The sequence below is a fragment of the Engystomops pustulosus genome, chromosome 1, assembly GCF_040894005.1.
Source record: "Engystomops pustulosus chromosome 1, aEngPut4.maternal, whole genome shotgun sequence".
In the NCBI taxonomy this organism is placed as follows: Eukaryota; Metazoa; Chordata; class Amphibia; order Anura; family Leptodactylidae; genus Engystomops; species Engystomops pustulosus.
In genome coordinates, this window is record NC_092411.1 from 257,259,868 (window position 1) to 257,283,432 (window position 23,565).

The following is a 23,565-nucleotide window of genomic DNA, read 5'->3' on the forward strand; positions in this document are numbered from 1 at the left end:
AGTGTATGTCACAGATTATAAGACTTCTAAGAGAAGTGAAAAAGAATTCAATGTACTATACCAAAAAAAATAAAAACCTACCGAATATGATGTGTTCCTGTGGCCTTTGAAGCCGCAGTGCTCGCTGCCCTCTTATTTTCTGCATCGTCTCCTGCCTTCTTTTTCTCGGGGTTCGGAGGGCATGGAAGGAAAACTGTCACAGACTTGTGGAAAGCCTGAACTGATGGCTGCTTCACTTGAATGAGGGGGCTGCTTGACACGACTGGATGATATATATCATGCTTTGTCTTCAGTACAGAGATCAAGGATGTATCTATCGGTTGAACCTACAAGAATAATATAAAAGTTACAAGTAGGTTTGGAATGGAAGAAATAAAAAAAAAATGCGGCGAGAATCAGGCCGCGACCACTATGAGATGAAAAATAAAGTGAATATTAGATTTAAGAGCTACTAGGGACAAAAAGAAATTGTCATGAGAAGGTGAAAGTTCAGTTTGGAGAATTTGTTATAAAATGTGAGTGTATCTAAGAAGAATTTTCCTGGGTGAATGGTCATGAATAGTAATGTCTGATGCATCTATCATTAATGGAAAAGTTACAGTCAGAAACTGTAGAAGAATCTTTTTAAAACCAGGGGCGGATAAGACTGTCATGAGCCCTGGGATGTATGAATATTATATCCACTACATGTCTGAAATTTTCCTACATGTGGTACTAGAATCAAGCTTCTTGGGTAATGAAAGTTGTGTTCCTTCTGCTGCTTTCAATCAGGTCCTGAAATGGCTCTGGTGTACATGTGTATTGGGAGCAATAACAGGTATATAAGGATCTCATTGGTGAAGGTCCTTCTTTATAGGACCTTCAGGTGCTTGATTCCCTTCGTGCACGGAGATATAATTCAGAAGTCCACAAACAAGGAATAACTCCAGGACGTCCACAGGAATACTTTAAAAAATTTCTTATTTTGGCTCTTCTTATAAAACATCATCCATGGCAAACAGATAAATGATCAGACTGGACATAATGGGGCACATTTCCTCACCCGTCTCGTTGAATCCGCCAATCCGGAATGTCTGACGAGGATTCGGAGCTGCCGCAATTCACTTACAGCGTGTGCCCAATCTCTTGAATGAGTCGCTTCCCCGCTCAGGTCCGCCGGAGTTCCCCATCTTCTTCCTGGTGCATGTGAGTGCTGATTTTGCGACACAATTAGAATTTTAAATTATGCGTTTTTTCCGAATCAGTCGGGTTGTCCGACGGCCACGTCCCCCAATTTGTATTGCAATAAAGCCCAGCGCCAAAGCGCCAAAATCCAATCGCGTGAGCCAGGGCAAATAGGAAATATTCGGGAAACCCGACGGAAATGCTTCCGATGGACCCTTAGTAAATGTGCCCCAATGTGAACAGACTGACATGTTTCATCCTAAATGGACTTGTTCACGGTCATGTTGATTCTTTTCGCTCCAAACAGACGCGTCAGTTTGTTCACACTAGGCCAAGTCTGATCATTTATCTGTTTGCCGTGAATGATGTTTTATAACAAGAAATAAAGGAAGACATTTTTTAAAAGTATTCCCGTGGACATGCTGGAGTTATTCCTTGATTGAAGGTCCTTCTCAGTATAAAATTTGGTGGGGGGTTTGAGTGGCCATGTTCCCCCTTGAAGGTTTGGACTCTGGGATACTCTATTATGGTCTTATACTTACCCTGCTAAAGCCCTTTAACTCCTTAACGACTTGCTACGTACTAGTGTACTAATATACCCATTAGTAAAACTTGCGATTGATGTTGGCACAGATGAGTGTGAGTCTTAACCCTTTAACTGCCACTGGCAAATACATTCTTTTAAGACTCCAGGACCTTCCATTGCTGTAAATCTATAACATTGGGCCAATGGCACACATTTACAGATCTAGAAGAACTTCTCCGTATGTATTCCAGAATATGGTAGAAGCAATCAGACTTACTAGTGTTAAAGCACCCTAGAGGATCTAAAAAAATTGCAAACAAAAGTTAAAAACCTAAATGCTCAAGTCACCCACCTTTCCCTAGTACTGATATAAAAAATAAAAAAACAAATAAAATGATAAACATCGGGTCCCAAAGTCCTGATCAAATATATCATCATTATTCCTAAAGTTGAACCAGGTAATCGGAAATACCACCCAAATGTCTGAAATGCCATTTTTTGATCAAAAAGTCATGCAGTCCCTAAAATGGTAGCAGTGAGAATGTCAGCTAACCTCATAAAAATGACATCTTGCCCACCTCTGCGTACTGAAGTATGCAAAAGTTATTAGCATCAGATTTTTTTTTTCATTCAGAAGGTTTTACTTTTTTTTTACAATGTATTAAAGCACAATAAAACATGTATGAATTAGGAGTCATGTCATTTGGAGCACACATGAAAGCCTTAAAAAACTTATATTATAATATATCAAATATTACTTAATTTCTGAAGGTGGGGAGTGAAACAATAACAAAAAAGGGCCAATTAAGTATTATTAAGCGGTTAAGTAGGTAAGAGGACTTCTAACCCTTTGGTCTCCTTACAAGACAACTTATTTGTGGTGACTGACATGGATATTGTAGGTTAGTTGTCACATCTGTAACAACATCGTCCATCTCTCTGTGCTCTGCCTTGGTCTTGCCAGAGGTAACTCTTAGGGTGCAGCCACATGTTCGGATGCAGTTTTTGAACCCAAAAGCAGGCGTGGATCATTATGGGTGAGGACTTATCATTAAGAAGTTCTACTCCTCCTCCACATTCCACATTCACTCAACTCCTGGTTTTGGCATCAAAAACTGTATATGAAAAACTGTATATGTAGACGCACCTTTAGGCTACATTCACAAACATATGGGGGATGTATATACGGCGTATATACTACGTATATACATCTCCCATACACGGGAATGGGTGCATGGCGCCATATGGGAGCGGTACGGTGCAGCACATGTGCACCATTCCGTAACCGGGAGAAAGATATGTCCTATCTTTCACCGGAATACTGTGCCCTGCCATATATCGCTATGAAGAGCGGCAGTGGTGAGCAGCGCTCTTCCGCCGCCGTACCATAGTACGGTGGGCATACATCATGTGAATTTAGCCTTAAGGTAAGTCTGCTATTGCCTGTTCCCTCCACCTGGAGAAGGAACACTTCTAAGTGACCCTATAAATATTCAGCAGAGACCACACTTGCTGCTAGGACCAGCATCTTCTTGTGCTCTCCTGGATTGAGATTTTGTCAAAATCTGCACCCGCTGTTGCAGACCCCATTTGTCTACGCCTTATTGTGATGGATTGATGAAGGATTGTACACCAAGCACACTTACATGCTGGTACAAGCCCCATCAAGCAGGATCTGCTTTTCTTTTAGTCTGAATCTGATGGGCTTTGCGGTCCATAGGTGCTAATGGAGTCTGGAGCCCCTCAGGCTCATTTGCATTTTTAAAGCCCCTTTTTCTTAAAAAAAGCACATAAGAAGCTTAACAATGAGAAGATCCTGCCAGAGGGGGCACACACCAGTATGTCAGTGTGCTTGGTTTACAATCCTTCATCCTGGTGGTAGATGTCCTTTAGGTGGGCATTGTCTTCTAGTTGTCTAACCCCTACTTGGCAGTGGGTGGGGCTGTTGGAAAGTGGGTCTAGCAGGACCCACTCTCTGCATCTTCGGTCTGTTCCCAGGGTCTGCCTTACATTAGTAGTAGTGTGTTAAGCTGAGCATGTAATTACTCAGTACTATATAGTATTTCTACCTTGTATCAAAAGTCACCTACAGGTCAAATACATTTTCTATTCTAGTCTTTAGAAATAAAATGACAACAGTTTATGCAACACTTTATAACTTTCTGAATTAGTATCACAAAACAAAATCCTAACCGGGGTATTAGTGGTAAGCAGCTATATACAGTACTATAGCCAACTCAGCTGTGCTCAGCCCAAGGGGTTCATTTACTAAGTATGAAACTTCCATGAACATTAACTATGATTTTTAAAAAACTGAAAACAGCTCGGTTCATCTAAGAGATCAATTATCTCATGGAGTCTTTATACCTGCAGATGGTGAAATCTGAGGTGCGCACATAAAAGTCAGTATCTTGAAATACTTACCCCCTAAGGAGCACTTATCATTGCCTTCACATTACAATAATTCTAAGTTGTAATAATGCCTTTCCCACTCTTGTCTCAAGGACTGCTGCTTTGGGAAATAACTCTTACAATTTATGTGCCAGATGTAGCACATTTTAAAGAAAAGATCCAAATTCTGACTTACCTTAAACTGCACAATTACTGAAGAGCTGAAGCAGCCTGGGGGGTAATTTAAGGAAATCCGTGAATCCACGTTCAGCTTTAAAGATAATCCTTTTTTAAGAACAGTAAAATTCTCCTTCTTCAAACATGAAACCACGGAAAACGTGCCAAGTTTGTACACTTTAACCTCTGCAAAATTTCCCTGCAAACACGTGGAGAATGTAAACGAAGCAGAAATGTGATGCTAATATGAAATTGCTGCACATTACAATAAAACTGTAAAAATATCATTAAAAGACTCTCAATATGAAGAGTGTGAGCTTAGGAAAGTATGTCTGGACTATAAAGTAAGCATACTTACAGGAAAGAGCTGTGGAAATGACTGTAGCTACTGAGAAAACAAAGGGGAAAATTTATTAACCAAAATGTGACCATGTTCTGGCATAAAACCTGTCACCCTGGATTTATGGCATATTTATTATGTCATTCCCATAAGGCCTCATGCCAATAAATGAATACGCTTCTGTGCCATAGCAATGGAGAGCTTTCCCCCTTGTGCAGGAGATAGGAGAGGTCAGTGCTCCTCACCCCTCCTCTCTCCATTGAAAGCCGAGTGACCGGTGCCGTAACACAGCAAAATCTGGGGCATGTCTTGTATTTTTCATTGCAGTTGCCCAGTTCGGTCGTGTTGCATTGAGACAGCGTGTCCTCACCACACCTTGATTGGGTGCCTTAGAAGGCTGTAGGCACAAATTGTATCAGTGACTTTACTGAAGTTCTTCTCATGTTCTTAGTCGTGTTGAGAGCTGTGTGCTGGAACCTACCTAAGTGGATCGTCCACTTGGTTTCCTGTACTATGTGCAATCTGGTCAGCTCTCCTGCTGTATATTCTGCTCCCGGAAGTTAAAACATTTAAAGGGAACCTACCACTACATATCTACCTATTAAGGTAGATCCGGTGGTAGATGCCTCTAACATATGTAAGGATAGCCCTTTTTAGGAATAATCCTTTAGTCAACTTTTTTAATCTTTTATTGTGGTAATATCTTAATTTTACGACATGGCTACTCCACTCCAAAGTAGCCTCCTAGCCAGATATCTTCAGCGTGCAGCTACAAGAAGCTGTGCACCCTTGTCCGCGAAGCCGGAGATCTGAGCATGCGCAGAACACTGGCTTTGCGCACGAGTGCGTACAGCTCATCGTAGTAGGAGGATCAAGGAGGCTACTGGGATGTGAATTAGACACCTTGTGTAGCCTCAGCTCCGGCTACTTCACGCCCCCAGTAGCCTCTTTGATAAATTAGCATATTACAACTAAAGATTAAAAAAGGTAGAGGAGAGTAAAGGATTAGCCCTAAAAAGGGAGATCCTTACAAACATTAGATGCACCTACCACCGGATCTACCTTAGTAGGTAGATCCGTTGTGGTAGGCTTCCTTCAATATAATCTGCTCTGATCCATTTGCTCTATAAGATGCTCCCTGCAGATAGGACACTATGTACAATCTGTTCAGTTCTTCCTACTGTATTATTACATGGGAATCAGAGCACAAGAAAATAAAAAAAGTTGTCTTACCTTGAATTCGTGAAGAGGGTGGTATGGACTTACACCAAGAAATGGTGTAAAGTCATAAGAACATTAATTATAATCATAGAAGCCATGAACTGTGCCTCTTACCTTGTAATCTCCATGATGTCCATCTAAAGAATGAGGAGTTATATAACTTGACTGGACGTTTCCATCAATGATCTTTACCATCACATCCTTATAGCTTCCTCTGTAATGACTTTGGAAGGGAATCAATATACTAATTGGGAAAGGGATTTTAAGATGATCATCGAGACTGGATATATTCAACACATTGCTGACTAGTTCTTCTGAATCCGAGACCACTAAAGAGCTAATGTCATCTATGAATCTACACTGCAGCTCCTGTAAGATGGAAGGAGGAGCTCTAATAAAACAGGCAAGCCTTTCTTCACCAATCTCTTCATCATGTAGGGTATATCTGTAATAAATAATCACTATTACTATGCAAAGAATTATTTTTCAAAATATCTCATTTATGAATTACTATTAGAAATTAAGGATCCAGAAGAAATCAAAACTGAAATATTTTTTTTTTAAGAAGCAAAGAATAGATATATTTTGAAAGAGTTTTAGCTCTTGCATGGCGTTCAAACGGTTACTCCCACAAAGACAAGTTTTTTAAATATACTCAGGACAACAAAATAACACATTTTTTAATTCAATGATATTATCAAAAATGCAATGATCAAAAATACAGCATTTCACAGATATAATTCCAACCTGTCTCTATCAGTCTTGATGTACACAATTTCGATTCCCCTGGACCTGATCCTGAATCTTCTGACTTTAGGGTCGAGGGAGACATATTGCTCTCCTGTCTGACGCTGCACTGAGCTAGTCTCTGCACTCTAGCACCCACCCTTGCATTCCTAGATGAGCTCACACTTCTTGCCGGCAAACAATAGTGGGAGGAGAGTAAATCTATAAGATACAGGCAGATTAGGTCTTTATCCAGGGGATGAGTAGGGAGGTATATAGCAGAGCTGTGTATGTTATGGCTGTGATAGCCGAGCTGAGAATGTCATGTGTAATATGCATCTCATGGATCTCCTCATCTCTTGCCTCTGCCACATCTCTATTTCTATGTGTCAGATACTAGTACAATGTTCAGAAGCTAAATGAAAGTGTAGATAAACCTGTACCCTGGTAATCTAAGCACATTGTCAGCACACACCATCTCATAGCATAGAGGAATCATGAAGTGTCTGGTTAGAGATTCCCCGCCCACACTAAAATTGTAAAGTGAGGGGTTAATAAATATCTTTATTGTGTAAAGATTTTTAGGGGATTGAAATTTGAGAATTTTCTTTCATGGGCAAACCCCTTTAATGACTGGTCAAACTGAGCCATCACCTAGATTTGGCAAATGAGAAACCATCAGGAAACATTTGTGAAGCTCTGTCCAAGAGAATTTTAGAGATTTTAGGTCTTTAAGGAAATGTTTTGGCTATTTAAAAAAAAATACTATGTACAGGCAGCCATCTTTCCTAGTCTGCTATTATTAGCATATACAGATATCCTTTATTTCAGACACATGGTTTATGGACATGTCTACAGGTTATAGACTGAAATTTATGAGAGAGTATTGTGGGCATGCTCTGTGACCTCTGTTGAGGTTATTGTGCTGGGAGTAGAAGGAGGTGATCTGTAATTAGCATGTTTTGTTAGTGATTGAGGTGTTATTTTTAATGTTTTCCTGTATGTGATGATATTAGATAGAGAGACTACTAAGAAGAAAACAAAATTGGCAATTAATGTAAAAAATAGAATCTTTGTATTTTTTTTATATGCCATAGCTAATGACACGGACAAACAAATATACCTTAAAATTTAGATAAAAATGGAACAGTCTGTATTTTATAATCTCCCAAATCTCCCCTACTGAGTCAAGCGTTTGTGTGGTGGTGGAGGGGGTTAAGGAACATAATTGTTGGCAAAGTGAGATTTTAGCTTATACTTTAGCTTTACTGGACAGCACAGGTCAGCCAACCATTGGACAATTAAAATCATTCTACAACTGGTTAACAAAAGGAAAAAAGATTTGGAAAGAATAGTAATCCAGATCACTTTTATATACATGGAATGGATTAGTAGGACATATAAATAAAATTTATAAATGTTACCCTGTTTCTATAAAAGTAAATAGGCAATACTAAAAAAAAACTAGGAAACAAAGGGGAAAGACAGTTCCATCAAGGACTGGAGGCAGAACGAAGTATAATCTTAATTTAAGGAAATCTACCACCAGGACTGTAAACCAAGCACACTTACACGCTGATGTGTGCCTCCTATGAGAGGATCCACTATACTTTTACCATCTTTTGCCCTTGTTTTTACAAAAAAGGGTTTTAAAAATGATGCAAATAAGTCTTAGGGGCTCTGGGATCAAATAACATCTATGGAGCCCCTGAGGCATATTTGCATATTTTTTAAAGCCTTTAGAAAAAAAAACAAGGGCAACAGAAGCTAAAAGTGGATCCTGCCAGAAGGGGCACATATCTGCATGTAATTGTGCCTGGTTTTCAATCTTTGATCCTGGTAGTAGATTTCCTTTAATTGACTACTGAAGTACATGGAGAATTTTGAGGAAGCACAGAATGTTCCTTACTCTTTGTAGATCCAGCGTTCAAAATTTGATCTATTAGCTGTAGTACTTGTCCCATTCATGGTGACCTCTGCCTTAGACTTCTCCATAACATTCTCCTCCTTTTGTTGTGCTTGTGGATTGATGTCTAGGTCACAGGTGACATTTGTGTTTTGTTCCCGTTCCTCAGTAACTGCTATAGAACTCGTGTCCATACATTCTGCTTCATTGGTTTCCTCATGGTCATTGTTCTTGCTCGGTATGGAATTGTCTGGTTCATCACTTTGCACATTGGTTGAGGAATCTGTAACTTCACTTTCGTTTCCTTTGAAGTCAGGCGACTCTATGGAATCTGTGATGTCTTCATGACTATTAAGTCCATTGATATCTTCAGAAGATAATATTATTGCAGCATAGTCTTCGGAAGGTTCATCGGCACAGCGTTTTGATTGTTCATCGATATTTTCCAGATGTAGTTCACTTAGCTTCAAACCTTTTTCTGTATCCACGAGGATTTGGTTGACCACAATAAGATAATTGATGTAATCTGCATGTAGAGTACACAGGTATAAGTCTATATTCCAAGGGAATTATTTTCCAGTGAAATAAGTAACAATATACTAAAAACATATATAAAAAATGACTGACCCATAGTAGCACTCAACACACCAGTAACGCCTAAAGATCAGCCAATAGCCGGCTGGAGCAGGTCACTGATGAAGCCAGTTACTGTCAACCCTAGGCACATCCTTTATTTTAAGAGACAGCAAAATCCAAAGACCAATGAGATCTCCATGATAGAAGTAGAAGCCATTTTTACCTTTTTCAAGCTGTGACTAATACCATGACCAGAACAAAATCATTACCAAATAAAGTGTCACGTACTGTATTCACTCTATGAGTAAATCTTAACTTATACCAGTACTACAGCTATTTGAGTCCTACTTGTCATTGGAGTCGTTGTAAGATACGGAGATCAAACAAAATTCTCCTAATTGTAGAAATAATCTAATCAATTTTTTGTCGTAATCATAAGAGGTCTAAAGGTGTCACCAAAGAGGCTTATTACAACTACACAACACCATGGGCCTACGATTCCTCCAAAATGCCCATATGAAATAGAGTGTTCATTTACTTCTGAGACATCTATTTTGTGAGTAGTCTTCCTAAACTGCAAATTCACAAACTGCAATACATGCATTACAGCCTATTATAGAGGTAGGGTACAAGAAATAATGGGGCAGATTTACTTACCCGGTCCTATCGAGATCCCCAAGGTGCGTTCTCCGACAAGGATGAAGTCCGGCGTGATTCTTCAAGATCGTGCGTCCATTTTCCTGCATCTGTTGCTTCCCCGCTGAGGTCCGCTGGAGTTCACCTTCTACCCGGTGTATGTGAGTGCATGTCTTGTGACACAATTTGAATTATAAATCCCGTGCTTAGTCCAAATCAGTCGGGTTGTGCGTTGGCCACACCCCCGATTTGTGTCGCATGCAAGTCGGTGTGTTTGCACCAAAATCCAGGAAACCCGACAAAAATGCGCCATGCGGACCCTTCGTAAATGTGCCCAAATATCCTATGGGTGTAGTCACATACGGTAGGTCATACAGGATCACAATATTTCATTAAATCAATCTTATTCCAGCAATATAAGTATTAGGTATTGACCCTTAAAGGAACATGAATAATGTATGATGCTGGAACCAAAGGAAGGGGCATGACTCAATTTTATTGTATTCCAAAAACCTTACTAAAACTCTTATGCTCCTCCCTTCAGGCCCGGCACAAGCTATAATTAAAATACATCTACCACCAGGATCAGGGATTATAAACCAAGCACACTGACATACTGGTGTGTGCTTCTTATGTTCTTGTTTTTTTTTTTTAAAAAGGCTTTAAAATTATGCAAATGCAACCCTCAGGCGCATATGCATAATTTTAAAAGCCTTTTTTTTTAATAAAAACCTGGGCATAAGAAGCTAAAAGAACAGCAGATGCTGTCAGAGTGGGCACACACCAGTATGTCAGTGTGCTTGGTTATAATCCTTCATCCTGGTGGTAGATGTCCTTTAAATGAATAAGCTTTGTCTGGAGTGTTCCTTTAAGGTCTGTGTGATCATACCAATATAAGTTTGAAGCAACAGGACTTGAATCACAACTTTGCATCAAAGTGCTCCAAGTCCAGTTACAATCCTGAAGCATAAAGGCAGTTTTACAGACCTGAAGATACTAACAACACATGCAAAGGTATGGTTACACAGGTCTACAGGGCTAGGTGCAGATGGTCAAAAATTCCCCTTTAACAACACTCTTGGCAGGCTCATACTACCAATATGACCACTAAGTAGCAAATCATAGACATATATAGGAGAGATAGCAAGTCATGTTGCAATTAGAGATGAGCGAGCACTAAAATGCTCGGGTACTCGTTATTCGAGAGGAACTTTTCCCGATGCTCGAGTGCTCGTCTCGAATAACGAGCCCCATTGAAGTCAATGGGAGACTCGAGCATTTTTCAAGGGGACCAAGGCTCTGCACAGGGAAGCTTGGCCAAACACCTGGGAACCTCAGAAAATGATGGAAACACCACGGAAATGGACAGGAAACAGCAGGGGCAGCATGCATGGATGCCTCTGAGGCTGCTTAATCGCACCATTATGCCAAAATTATGGGCAACAGCATGGCCATGACAGAGTGACCGAATGAGGCTAGATAGCATCTAAAACATCCAATAATTGACCCTGACACTATAGGGGACGGCATGCAGAGGCAGCGGCAGCAGTGGCAGGCTAGAGAGTCTCATGGCGACATACCCTAAATGGACTCAGGTTTCACCAAAGGAGGTGAAATGATTTCCTATGTGAACAAAAGGTTGACGTTATATTTAGTCGATAACACAGCATGGTGGCGACATAGTGACCAAGTTCCATAACGTATCTGGTGAAACACCCGAAAAATGAGCTTGACACAGCTCTTTTGATAAGGGGACGACATGTGGAGGCAGCCATGGAGACGACTTCCATGATTAAGAGCGACAGTATGGGGCATTCATATTGCGCTGCTATGATTGCAACTTCAGGTCTCCAGCATGGCGGCGACAGATGGGCCGAGTTCCACTATGTATCTGGTGAAACACCTGAAAATTCTGCCTGACACAGCTCGTTTGATAAGGGGATGATGTGCTGCATATCCTCTCGTGCTCCAGCGTCTGGGGTATAGAGAGTTGAAATGAGACATTGGTGGACGCTGTGGAGGATCGTGGAGGCAAAATGGACAGGAAACAGCAGGGGCAGCATGCATGGATGCCTCTGAGGCTGCCTAATCTTGGGATGGAGCTGGCGGTCCACTGCCAGGCGAGCTTTCGCCTGTCCAAGCCCCTGTCTTTCGACTCCTCCCCACCCAAAATGGGCCTGGGGGCCAGAAGCGTTTACTTTGAAAAAATTATAATTTTCAAAGCAGGCCGGGTCGTTTGAATATTTCACCTAGGAATAATGGAATAGCATAGTGGTTCTATTTTTAATTGTTTTTACGGAAATGGTTCCATGATTAAGAGCGACAGTATGGGGCATCCATATTGCGCTGCTATGATTGCAACTTCAGGTCTCCAGCATGGCGGCGACAGATGGGCCAAGTTCCACTATGCATCTGGTGAAACACCTGAAAATTCTGCCTGACACAGCTCGTTTGATAAGGGGACGATGTATGGAGGCAGTGAACTAGTAGTAGATTAAAGGTGCTGCAGTTAAAACTATGTTAGTTGGATCTTGAGATGGAGCTGGCGCTCTGCTGCCAGGGGAGCTTTCGCCAATCCAAGCCCCTGTCTCTAGGCTACTCCCCAAACAGCACTTCTAAGAACCTTTTGTATAAGATCAAGTGTAGTAGCGTTCTTATAAGTTTAGGATATGGCGGGTGAGGGGAATGTAAACAGATGCGCAAGAAGCGCTGAAATAATATTGGTAAATGATAAAAGTTTGCCAGTATATTTTGTGGATTACACAGCAGGGTGGCGACAAAGTTAACAAGTTTGATGTATAAGCCATGAAAACAACCCAAAATTCTTCCCGACACAGCTCGTTTGATAAGGGGACGATGTATGGAGGCAGTGAACTAGTAGTAGATTAAAGGTGCTGCAGTTAAAACTATGTTACTAGGATCTTGAGATGGAGCTGGCGCTCCGCTGCCAGGCGAGCTTTCGCCAATCCAAGCCCCTGTCTCTAGGCTACTCCCCAAACAGCACTTCTAAGAACCTTTGTATAAGATCAAGTGTAGTAGCGTTCTTATAAGTTTAGGATATTGCGGGTGAGGGGAATGTAAACAGATGCGCAAGAAGCGCTGAAATAATATTGGTAAATGATAAAAGTTTGCCAGTATATTTTGTGGATTACACAGCAGGGTGGCGACAAAGTTAACAAGTTTGATGTGGAAGCCATGAAAACAACCCAAAATTCTGCCTGACACAGCTCGTTTGATAAGGGGACGATGTATGGAGGCAGTGAACTAGTAGTAGATTAAAGGTGCTGCAGTTAAAACTATGTTAGTTGGATCTTGAGATGGAGCTGGCGCTCCGCTGCCAGGCGAGCTTTCGCCAATCCAAGCCCCTGTCTCTAGGCTACTCCCCAAACAGCACTTCTAAGAACCTTTTGTATAAGATCAAGTGTAGTAGCATTCTTATAAGTTTGGGATATGGCGGGTGAGGGAAAAGTAAACAGATGCGCAAGAAGCGCTGAAATAATATCGGTAAATGATAAAAGTTTGCCAGTATATTTTGTGGATTACACAGCAGGGTGGCGACAAAGTTAACAAGTTTGATGTGGAATCCATGAAAACAACCCAAAATTTTGCCTGACACAGTTCGTTTGATAAGGAGACCATCTATGGAGGCAGCTATATGGACGACTTTTGGAGGCAGCTATGGCGATGACGTGTGGAGGTAGAAATGGAGACAACGTGTGGAGCCAGCTAAAAAGACGACATGTGGAGGCTTCTATGGAGGCAATTTAATTTGGATAGTGCCTGTATGTGGCAGTCCAAAAAAGTTTTCAAACCAGAGGAGCAGGTAGGTGGTCCTCCAGAAAAATTAAATAAATTGAGTGCCTGTATGTGGCAGTCCAAAAACGTTTTCAAACCAGAGGAGCAGGTAGGTGGTCCTCCAGAAAAATTAAATAGATTGAGTGCCTGTATGTGGCACTCCCAAAAATTGCTTAAAAAAGAGGACCGGGTAGGTGGCCCTCCAGAAAAATTAAATACATAGAGTACTATAGCTAGAGCCAGATCCAAAAAATAGCCAGTTTCCTATGCTTTAGTGTACAAAGAGGAGGAGAAGGAGGACAATAAGGAGGAGGAGTGCATACATTATTCAGGTTGAGCTTCTTTCACCTGGTGGAGAATGAAAATGCGGAGAAATCCAGGCTTTATTCATCTTGATAAGCGTCAGCCTGTCAGCGCTGTCAGTCGACAGGCGTGTACGCTTATCGGTGATGATGCCACCAGCTGCACTGAAAACCCGCTCGGACAACACGCTAGCGGCAGGGCAGGCAAGAACCTCCAAGGCGTACAGCGCCAGTTCGTGCCACATGTCCAGCTTTGAAACCCAGTAGTTGTAGGGAGCTGTGTGATCATTTAGGACGATGGTATGGTCAGCTACGTACTCCCTCACCATCTTTCTGTAAAGATCAGCCCTACTCTGCCGAGACTGGGGACAGGTGACAGTGTCTTGCTGGGGTGACATAAAACTGGCAAAGGCCTTGTAAAGCGTACCCCTGCCAGTGCTGGAAAAGCTGCCTGCTCGCCTACTCTCCCTCGCTACTTGTCCCGCAGAAGTACGCCCTCTGCCGCTAGCGCTGTCAGAAGGGAAATACTGTTTCAGCTTGTGCACCAGGGCCTGCTGGTATTCATGCATTCTCACACTCCTTTCCTCTCCAGGGATGAGAGTGGAAAGATTTTGCTTGTACCGTGGGTCCAGGAGAGTGAATACCCAGTAATCGGTGCTGGAATAAATTCTTTGAACGCGAGGGTCACGGGATAGGCAGCCTAGCATGAAATCTGCCATATGCGCCAGAGTCCCAACGCGCAAGAATTCACTCCCCTCACTGGCCTGGCTGCCCATTTCCTCCTCCTCCAACTCCTCCAACTCCTCTTCTTCTGCCCATACACGCTGAACAGTGAAGGACTGAACAATGGTCCCTTCTTCTGTCTCGCCAACATTCTCCTCCTCTTCCTCCTCATCCTCCTCCACCTCCTCCGATATGCGCTGAGAAACAGACCTAAGGGTGCTTTGGCTATCAACAAGGGAATCTTCTTCCCCTGTCTCTTGTGACGAGCGCAAAGCTTCCGACTTCATGCTGATCAGAGAGTTTTTCAACAGGCCAAGCAGCGGGATGGTGAGGCTGATGATGGCGGCATCGCCACTGACCATCTGTGTTGACTCCTCGAAGTTACTCAGCACCTGACAGATATCAGACATCCACGTCCACTCCTCATTGTAGACTTGAGGAAGCTGACTGACCTGACTACCAGTTCTGGTGGAAGTTGACATCTGGCAGTCTACAATCGCTCTGCGCTGCTGGTAAACTCTGGATAACATGGTTTATGTTGAATTCCACCTCGTGGGCACGTCGCACAACAGTCGGTGAGCGGGCAGTTGGAGGCGGCGCTGCGCTGCCCTGAGAGTGGCAGCATCTGTGCTGGACTTCCTGAAATGCACACAGATGCGGCGCACCTTCGTGAGCAAATCAGACAGATTGGGGTATGTTTTGAGGAAACGTTGAACTATGAGATTTAACACATGGGCCAGGCATGGCACATGTGTCAGTCTGCCGAGTTGCAGAGCCGCCACCAGGTTACGGCCGTTGTCAGATCAGTCTGCGCCGTGATGCCCTGTAATAGCTCTTGGGCATCACCTAGGCTCAGCAGTTTGAGCACCGCCTGCTGTCGCTTAGCGACAGCACTGCTGCTGTGCCTAGAGCTACTGACTGATGGCGACATGCCCACGGATGGTAATTCGGAGGAGGAGGAGGAGGAGGGGTGGGAGGAGGAGGAGGCATACTAGGCCTTTGAGACCTGGACCGAGGTAGGCCCCGCAATCCTCGGCGTCGGCAGTATATGAGCAGCCCCAGGGTCAGATTCTGTCCCAGCCTCCACCAAGTTAACCCAATGTGCCGTCAGCGATATATAGTGGCCCTGCCCAGCAGCACTCGTCCACGTGTCCGTGGTCAGGTGGACCTTGTCAGAAACGGCGTTGGTCAGGGCACGGATGATGTTCTCTGACACGTGCTTGTGCAGGGCTGGGACGGCACATCGGGAAAAGTAGTGGCGGCTGGGGACCGAATACCGAGGGGCGGCCGCCGCCATGAGGTTTTGAAAGGCCTCGGTCTCTACGAGCCTATAGGGCAGCATCTCCAGGCTAAGCAACTTGGAGATGTGAATGTTGAGGGCTTGGGCGTGTGGGTGGGTTGCGCTATACTTCCTTTTGCGCTCCAGCGTCTGGGGTATGGAGAGCTGAACGCTGGTGGATGCTGTGGAGGATCGTAGAGGCGAAGATGGGGTTTTCGCACGGGAGGTGTTTGGGCCATGGTCCTGGGCAGGGGGCTGACTAGCAGATGACACAGGGGAAGGAGCAGTGGTGTGCCCGGCCGGAGGTGAACGGGCTTGGTGCCATTGAGTGGGGTGTTTAGCATTCATATGCCTGCGCATACTGGTGGTAGTTAAGCTAGTAGTGGTGGAACCCCTGCTGATCCTGGTTTGGCAAAGGTTGCACACCACAGTCCGTCGGTCATCCGGTGTTTCTTTAAAGAACATCCAGACTTCTGAAAATCTAGCCCTCGCCACGGGAGCTTGACTACGGGCAACATTTGGCGCTGATGCACAAGCTCTGGCCCTGCCTCTCCGTCTGGCCCCACCACTGCCTCTTCCAACCTGTTCTGCTATAGGACTCGCCTCCGTCTCAGAAGAACTGTGTTCACCCGGCCTATCAACCCAGCTTGGGTCTGTCACCTCATCATCCTCCGATCCCTCAGTCTGCTCCCCCCTCGGACTTCCTGCCCTGACAACAACTTCACCACTGTCTGACAACCGTGTCTCCTCATCGTCCGACACCTCTTTACACACTTCTTCCACTACGTCAATAATGTCATCATCACCCACAGACTGCGACTGGTGGAAAACCTGGGCATCGGAAAATTGCTCAGCAGCAACCGGACAAGTGGTTTGTGACTGTGGGAAGGGTCCAGAAAACAGTTCCTCAGAGTATGCCGGTTCAAATGCCAAATTTTGCTGGGAGGGGGCAGACTGGGGGGAAGGAGGCTGAGGTGGAGGAGCTGGAGGAGTGCTGATTTCGGTGACATGGGTGGACTGCGTGGAAGACTGACTGGTGGACCAATGGCTAGAAGCATTGTCCGCAATCCACGACATCACCTCTTCGCATAGTTCTGGCCTCAACAGTGCTCTACCACGAGTCCCAGTAACTTGAGACATGATGAACCTAGGGAGTGTAGCTCTGCGGCGTTCCCCTGCTCCCTCATCAGCAGGTGGTGTCTCACCCCGCCCAGGACCACGGCCTCTGACCCCTGCAGTAGTTGGACGCCCACGTCCATGCCCTCGTCCTCTACCCCTAGCCCTCGGGTTAAACATTTTCCAAATTAATGTGTAAACTTTTAATTTTTTTTTTTTTTGTGTTTATTTTATTTTATTTATTTATTTTTTTTAACAAAACGATGCTATCCTATTGCTATGGCTAGTTTCTAACCTACACTGACAGCACACAATTGGATTTTGTGCTGTGCCTGATGACTTTGAGCTATAAAATGAAATAAAGGTAAAAAAAAAAAAAAATCAGCAGACTCTGCCTAATTCTAATCAAACCCCTAATAAATTGTCCCACTTCGGTGTTTGAGGTGGATATGCGTGTCACTAAGAGCTAAACACAACGGTCGCAGGTCTCCCAGCAAATTCCTCACAATATGGTACTAGCTGCACTACTAATGCCAGCAAGCCCAGCCACAAGCAAACAAAAAAAAGGAAAATATAACGCTATTGTAGGCCTAAGTAAACCGTTGGGGTTCTCCTATGGCTAATTTGTAGCCTACACTGAAAGCACACTGCTTTGCAAGATGAGTTTGAGCTATAAAATGAAATAAAGGTAAAAAATAAATAAATCAGCAGACTCTGCCTAATTCTAATCAAACCCCTAATAAATTGTCCCACTTCGGTGTTTGAGGTGGATATGCGTGTCACTAAGAGCTAAACACAACGGTCGCAGGTCTCCCAGCAAATTCCTCACAATATGGTACTAGCTGCACTACTAATGCCAGCAAGCCCAGCCACAAGCAAACAAAAAAAAGGAAAATATAACGCTATTGTAGGCCTAAGTAAGCCGTTGGGGTTCTCCTATGGCTATTTTGTAGCCTACAATGAGAGCACACTGCTTTGCCAGCAAGACCAGCCACAAGCAAATAAAAAAAAAAAAGTATAACGTTATTGTAGCCCTAAGAAGGGCTGTTGGGTTCTTGTAGAATCACTCCTGCCTAACACTATTCTAATTGAACAGCCTAACGCTTTCCCTGACCAGCAGCAGCTCTCTCCCTAGCGGCATCCAGACAGAGAATGATGCAAGCAGCGCGGGCAGGGGCTAGTCTATTCCAGGGTCACCTGATCAGGCCAGCCAACCACTGCTATCGACGTGTAAGGGTACCACGTCATGCTGGGTGGAGTGCAGAGTCTCCTGGCTTGTGATTGGCTCTGTTTCTGGCCGCCAAAAAGCAAAACGGCGGGAGATGCCATTTTCTCGAGCGGGCGAAGTATTCGTCCGAGCAACGAGCAGTTTCGAGTACGCTAATGCTCGAACGAGCATCAAGCTCGGACGAGTATGTTCGCTCATCTCTAGTTGCAATACAATATCACAAAAAGCAGCATTAATTACAGTTATGTGTGTCATAATGTGAAGAGGGCTCTAGATCTTATAACTATGATATCTCTGATCGGCCAACTTGACTATTATATTGCAGCTCTTGTTACTATTATGTGGTGTAAGGTTTCATGTTGTTCTGTATGAACTCTCCGTTCTGTAACCTTTCTTTGGCTTGGGGCCAGGAGTGCAGTATCCAACCAGTGTGTCTGTTCCCGGGTATGCACAGGATGAGCCCTGAGGGCAAAGTATTATCCTGTATTGTACTGGATGTAATATATGTCTCTTATGTAATATATGGCCATATATCATATTTATGGGTGGATATCAATTGTTATATTTAAGAAATCCTGTGAGCATGACTACAGAGAATTCCCTTTTTGGTACAAATGATATAAAATCTTGTGTAACATTTTTTCTTTCCTTTACACTTTTCCCTTTATTATAAATGCCCAACTGAGTCGACTAAACCTGCCAAATTCAGTAAAATCAACCAGTCACAGATATTTAGCTATTGAGCTATTGGATATCGATTGGATATTATTTTGTGGCTGGCTGTGTCTTACATGACAGGTTCCAATAGCCTATGGCATGTTGATCCCAAAAATGCCTTTGTCGTGCAACTAAATAATTTCCACTGATTTTTATTTTTTTCATTAACCCCCCATACCGGTAATATGAGCTTCCACTGCCAGAATTTTCATTTGAACTGCCCCTTCCCTGGGACTCACCACACACTGCTGGCAGGGAGCCAGATAAAGTTAAAGAAACTATTAAAAAAGCACTGGAATTATTTAGATGCGCACCAAAGACATTTTTTAAACCACCATACCAGAGCTAATTGGATCCTGTCATCATGCAAAATGACCTTTCTGATGACCGGTTTCCTTTAATCTCATCTCCCTTTGAATATATACAACACATACTGTACATTTGCATGTATATGGGTGGTTCAGATGGAATAACTTTTGGCAAAAATCTACCTAAAGTGTATGACCAGGTTAAGCCACATCCACACCCCTGTATGTTGAACAATAAAGAGCTCTTTGCTCAAGTGCAAATCTAATGTGTGCTATGAGACAATCGCTTAGAAACTGGACTATTGTCAGATCCACTGAAATCTAATTGCGGAGTGGGTACATACTGGGGCTTATTTAGTAATGGTCCGCGGATCGCACTTTCATTGGATTTTCGAAATTTTGGGGATTTGCGCTGCTGGGACAGGTATTTAACTGGGGATTATGTCGTATGTGATCGGATTATGCCGCAGCTGCGCTGATTTCATGCAACACAAATCAGGTGACGTGCCATCGGATGATCTGACTGATTGGGACTAAGCGTGGGATTTAAGATTCAATTTGTGTCACAAGACAATGCGCGTACATGCACCAGGAAGAAGAAGGTGAACTCCGGCGGACCTGAGCAGGGAAGCGACACATTCAGGATCGGGCGCACAATCTTCGTGAATCGCGGCAGATGTGCATTTTTGAGGATTGCGCAGGACGGGTAAGTAAATGTGCCCCACTGTCTGTACAATTCAATGAAAACTACTATTTGGCCATTTTTTGATGACACTTCCTGGTTAGATATCTCACACTGATTTTCTTCTTAAAAATGCAAGATGAGAAAAACTGATTTTTTGAATTTGAAAATATTAAGCATGCTACATTAAACTTCCATTTGAAAAAATCTGCTTTCATTAGGAAATATCTCTGTCTACATGGTGTCCAAAGAAACTGGCGCAATAGAAGGGACCACACAGGCTCCATACACTACCTAAAGGTTCTGTGCCAGGGTTCAGGAGCTGTGAATCTGGGTCTTGTTGGGCAGAACCTGATAGACAGGATGACATCAGTCATTGAACAAACTGATAATACAAATAGAGTCTCTATAGCATGACTTTGAGCCTTGATTCCTTATGTCATTGCATTGCTTGGGGTAAATTCTACTGAAAAATCACACAATCCTCATCATCCCTAAAATCAGCTACATGTGAATTTTCTGTACTTTGTTGCATATTTTAAAATATGGTCCTACGATGATGTTAGAGAATTTCCGAGTGAAAACTAGTGATGAGCTCATCATAAGATTAATGGGCGATCAGTGGGGGTGCAGTTCTTGTGATACTACACACATGACAGAACTGAAAGTAGATGGCTCCTTCACTAACAACTTTTCAGGTTGCTCAAGAACATGATGACCGGTGAAAATTAATCCTTGTGCTGGTCCTATCTCATTAATCAAACACAGTGCCATGGATGTGCAACACCCCTGTCAATACATAGGCAGGCTGGTAGTTGCAAGTAGCGCAGTCTCCAGGTCAGGAGCTGTTAGGGGGAGTCACAAACCCTCTATGAAGGTTCCAGAACCTGGTCATTATGTAATAACAGCTGTAGATCCTGCTTGAACAGACAATGGTAAGTGGGTGTAGGATGTGTGGCTGTATTGTTAACTGGAGTGTGATTGGAGAGGTGTTACCACCTGAATATGGTATAAAACCCCTGTGCAGTGGGAGCACATTTTCCAGACCTCATGCTCCTTCTCAGGAGTCTGTCCAATCCAGTCTACAGTGGTCTTACCACAGAGTGAAGAGAGAGTCAGTGTGTAGCAGTCTGTGACAGAAACTAATCCCAGGACCAGAGTCAGGAGACTCTAATCCAGAGATGCAGCTTCCACAGTTTGGACACAGCTCCATCAAAAATTCTCCCAGCCTGCGTCTACTACCAGGCTGGTGCACTATTTCTGTGGACCACTCTCCAAAACCACTCCAGTACCAGAATCTGCTGTTGACCATTTAGGCCCGTTGCCTGCTACCTGTTGTTCAATAAAGAATATGTTGATGTGCACAATGTTGCCTCCGTCTGATCCCTGGATACGGCTGTCTACCACCACGGGCTTCCCCATCCATTACCCAGGGACCTATCTTACAGACTATCAGGGGTTGCCCCAGGGAGAACCAGTACATCAGCCTCTCCCTCATATATTTTCTTGCACACACCACCTGCTGGAGACCTGCCAGACTGTGGGACAGCCCTCCGGTCCCCATACCAAGCACCGTGACATCAGCGTGCCCTAGGCCACAACCGCCAGCCACTCCAGTATTGTGGGCCCGGGCTACCTCCAGGCCCCAAGTAAAGGCTAGGCCCCAGTGGGAGATGTTCCAGATGGGAATCCTTGCATCATACAATACAGTACTTACAGTGTTGGTGCTGCAGTTCAGCTGGCAGGGATTTCATGCATAGTTCTGTATGACACAAGGATTCTCATCCTCATTGGGTTCAGACTAACACATGGGTTCGTTTCCATGGGTAGAACACATTCATGCGAAATAATTCTTACTTAGTCTGTCCAAAAGATGACTTTACTTTGTATTGAGCTTTCTGCTTCCAGATAACACTACTCTCATCTGATCATGGGGATGGTGGTTGTCACAAGTCTAAGATTAGATATTAATCACCTATATTTAAGATGGGTCATTAATAGTTCTTGCCTGTGTGCGGGGTGTAACTAGGAGAGGCTGGGCACCATAGCAGACTATGGAATGGGGCCTTCCCCTTAAAAAATAGACATTTGCACACATGTAAGTTACAATCTCACACATTTATGTACTCATGTATAGACACATTTATATGCTTATATACATGATATATACACCATTTCCACAGATACAGCATAAACATACCTACATTAAATACACACCATATATACATACATACCTTATATACTCAATCAGCATATACAAGACATACAGCATATACACATCACATATTCACACACATCTAGAGCATATAAACATCACCATATACAGATATACAGCATATACACACACAAACACACCAATACCCCAGATGCCGGGGCCCCTTGACACTGTGGACCCCATAGTTACTGCTATGGCTGATACCCCTGTAGGTATGCCCCTGCATGTGTGTACAATCCCTTTAATCCTTCCTAACTGGGGGGGGGGGGGGTAAAACAAATACAAATTGAAAAATATCAATATAGTTGTTCAATATAATGACCAACTGGGAAAAACTCTGTGAATGCCCATCGGTGGTCCATGCAGTGTCCTGGCTCATGGACTGTCCACACTACTGGAGATGAGATTCTATGCATCATAGTTCATATATGATGCAAGGAGTCGCTTCTTAAACAACAGCACAGACTACTTCTATTACATAGTGATTCACGGACCGACCACAGCCGTCTGAAACTGCCCTTATAGACTACTTTGCCAATTTTATCCACACCACTTATGATCCAGAGTTATTACCATATAATATATAATACCTTTTATTATCTTACCATTGGTTGTGCTGAGATCCTTAAACTTCTCCTGGAGTCCCTTTAACATCTGAAGCGTGGTCTGTAATGTCTCCGTTGTTCCACTCAGATTTGCGCAAAGACTTCTGCTAAGGTCGCGAATTTGGGAAATTAATGGACTTATGAGTTCTCTTACATCTTGCTTATTTTCGTGATGCGATTCCTCCAGTACATCCTTTATATTGTCATTGTACTGTTTAATCTGTGTCAGAATTAGATCCAGATCATCATCCTGAGCATTTGCTCCATCACTTAATGGCATTTCCATCCCTACTGTGAAATTCTATGATTCCTTCGCCAGGTTGCAGTGAAATATAGAAGTGTTTGTCCCCGCTCTGTCCGGCTTGTTAAAGTGACCTGAGCAGGTTTTGTCTAAGCACCCTGTCATTCAGTCACTAATGGTAGCGAGTTACTATAGCCACTGCGAGGAGTGGCAGGAGCAGCACAGGTACACAGAGATTACAGATAAGGAAGAGAATAGTAAATCACTTGGGTCAATGACAAGGGCTTGGAGAGGTTCTTAATAACTCAATTCTTTCCTCTGTAGTAAACAATGGCTTATCTGTGTTTGATCTCAGCATATGAAATAAGTTTACAGGTCAACATGGAACTTCTTTTGTTTTTCAATGACTGGAAATTTTTTGCATGAATAAAAAAGAATCAATTTTAAAAAATTGCAAAGAGCTTGAATGTTCTTTCCGTGTTTGCATGGGTTTCCTCCGGTTCCTCCGGTTTCCTCCCACACTACAAAACACACTGGTAGGTTGATTAGATTGTGAGCCCCATGGGGACAGGGACCGATTTGACAAGCTCTGTGCAGCGCTGAGTAATCTAAAGGCTATATAAATAAAGAATTATTATTTTTTTAAAAATGGCAAAAATTTGCAAGTTAAAGGGGTTGTCCACTTTCATCA

General features: G+C 43.3%; 1 protein-coding gene across 1 annotated transcript in view; it reads right to left on the minus strand.

Annotated features, from left to right (window-relative positions):
* The window catches only part of DTHD1 (death domain containing 1), a 31,992-nt gene extending 8,978 nt beyond the window's left edge, over positions 1 to 23,014 (minus strand). Inside the window, exons 1-5 of the mRNA XM_072132436.1 lie at positions 22,634 to 23,014; positions 8,455 to 8,977; positions 5,934 to 6,264; positions 4,278 to 4,457; positions 82 to 326 (exon numbers count right to left, since the gene is read on the minus strand). Coding sequence (XP_071988537.1) covers positions 82 to 326; positions 4,278 to 4,457; positions 5,934 to 6,264; positions 8,455 to 8,977; positions 22,634 to 22,919 — 1,565 coding nt within the window. The 5' untranslated portion in view covers positions 22,920 to 23,014. The remainder of the gene's footprint in view (positions 1 to 81; positions 327 to 4,277; positions 4,458 to 5,933; positions 6,265 to 8,454; positions 8,978 to 22,633) is intronic.
* Positions 23,015 to 23,565: the final 551 nt, after the last annotated feature.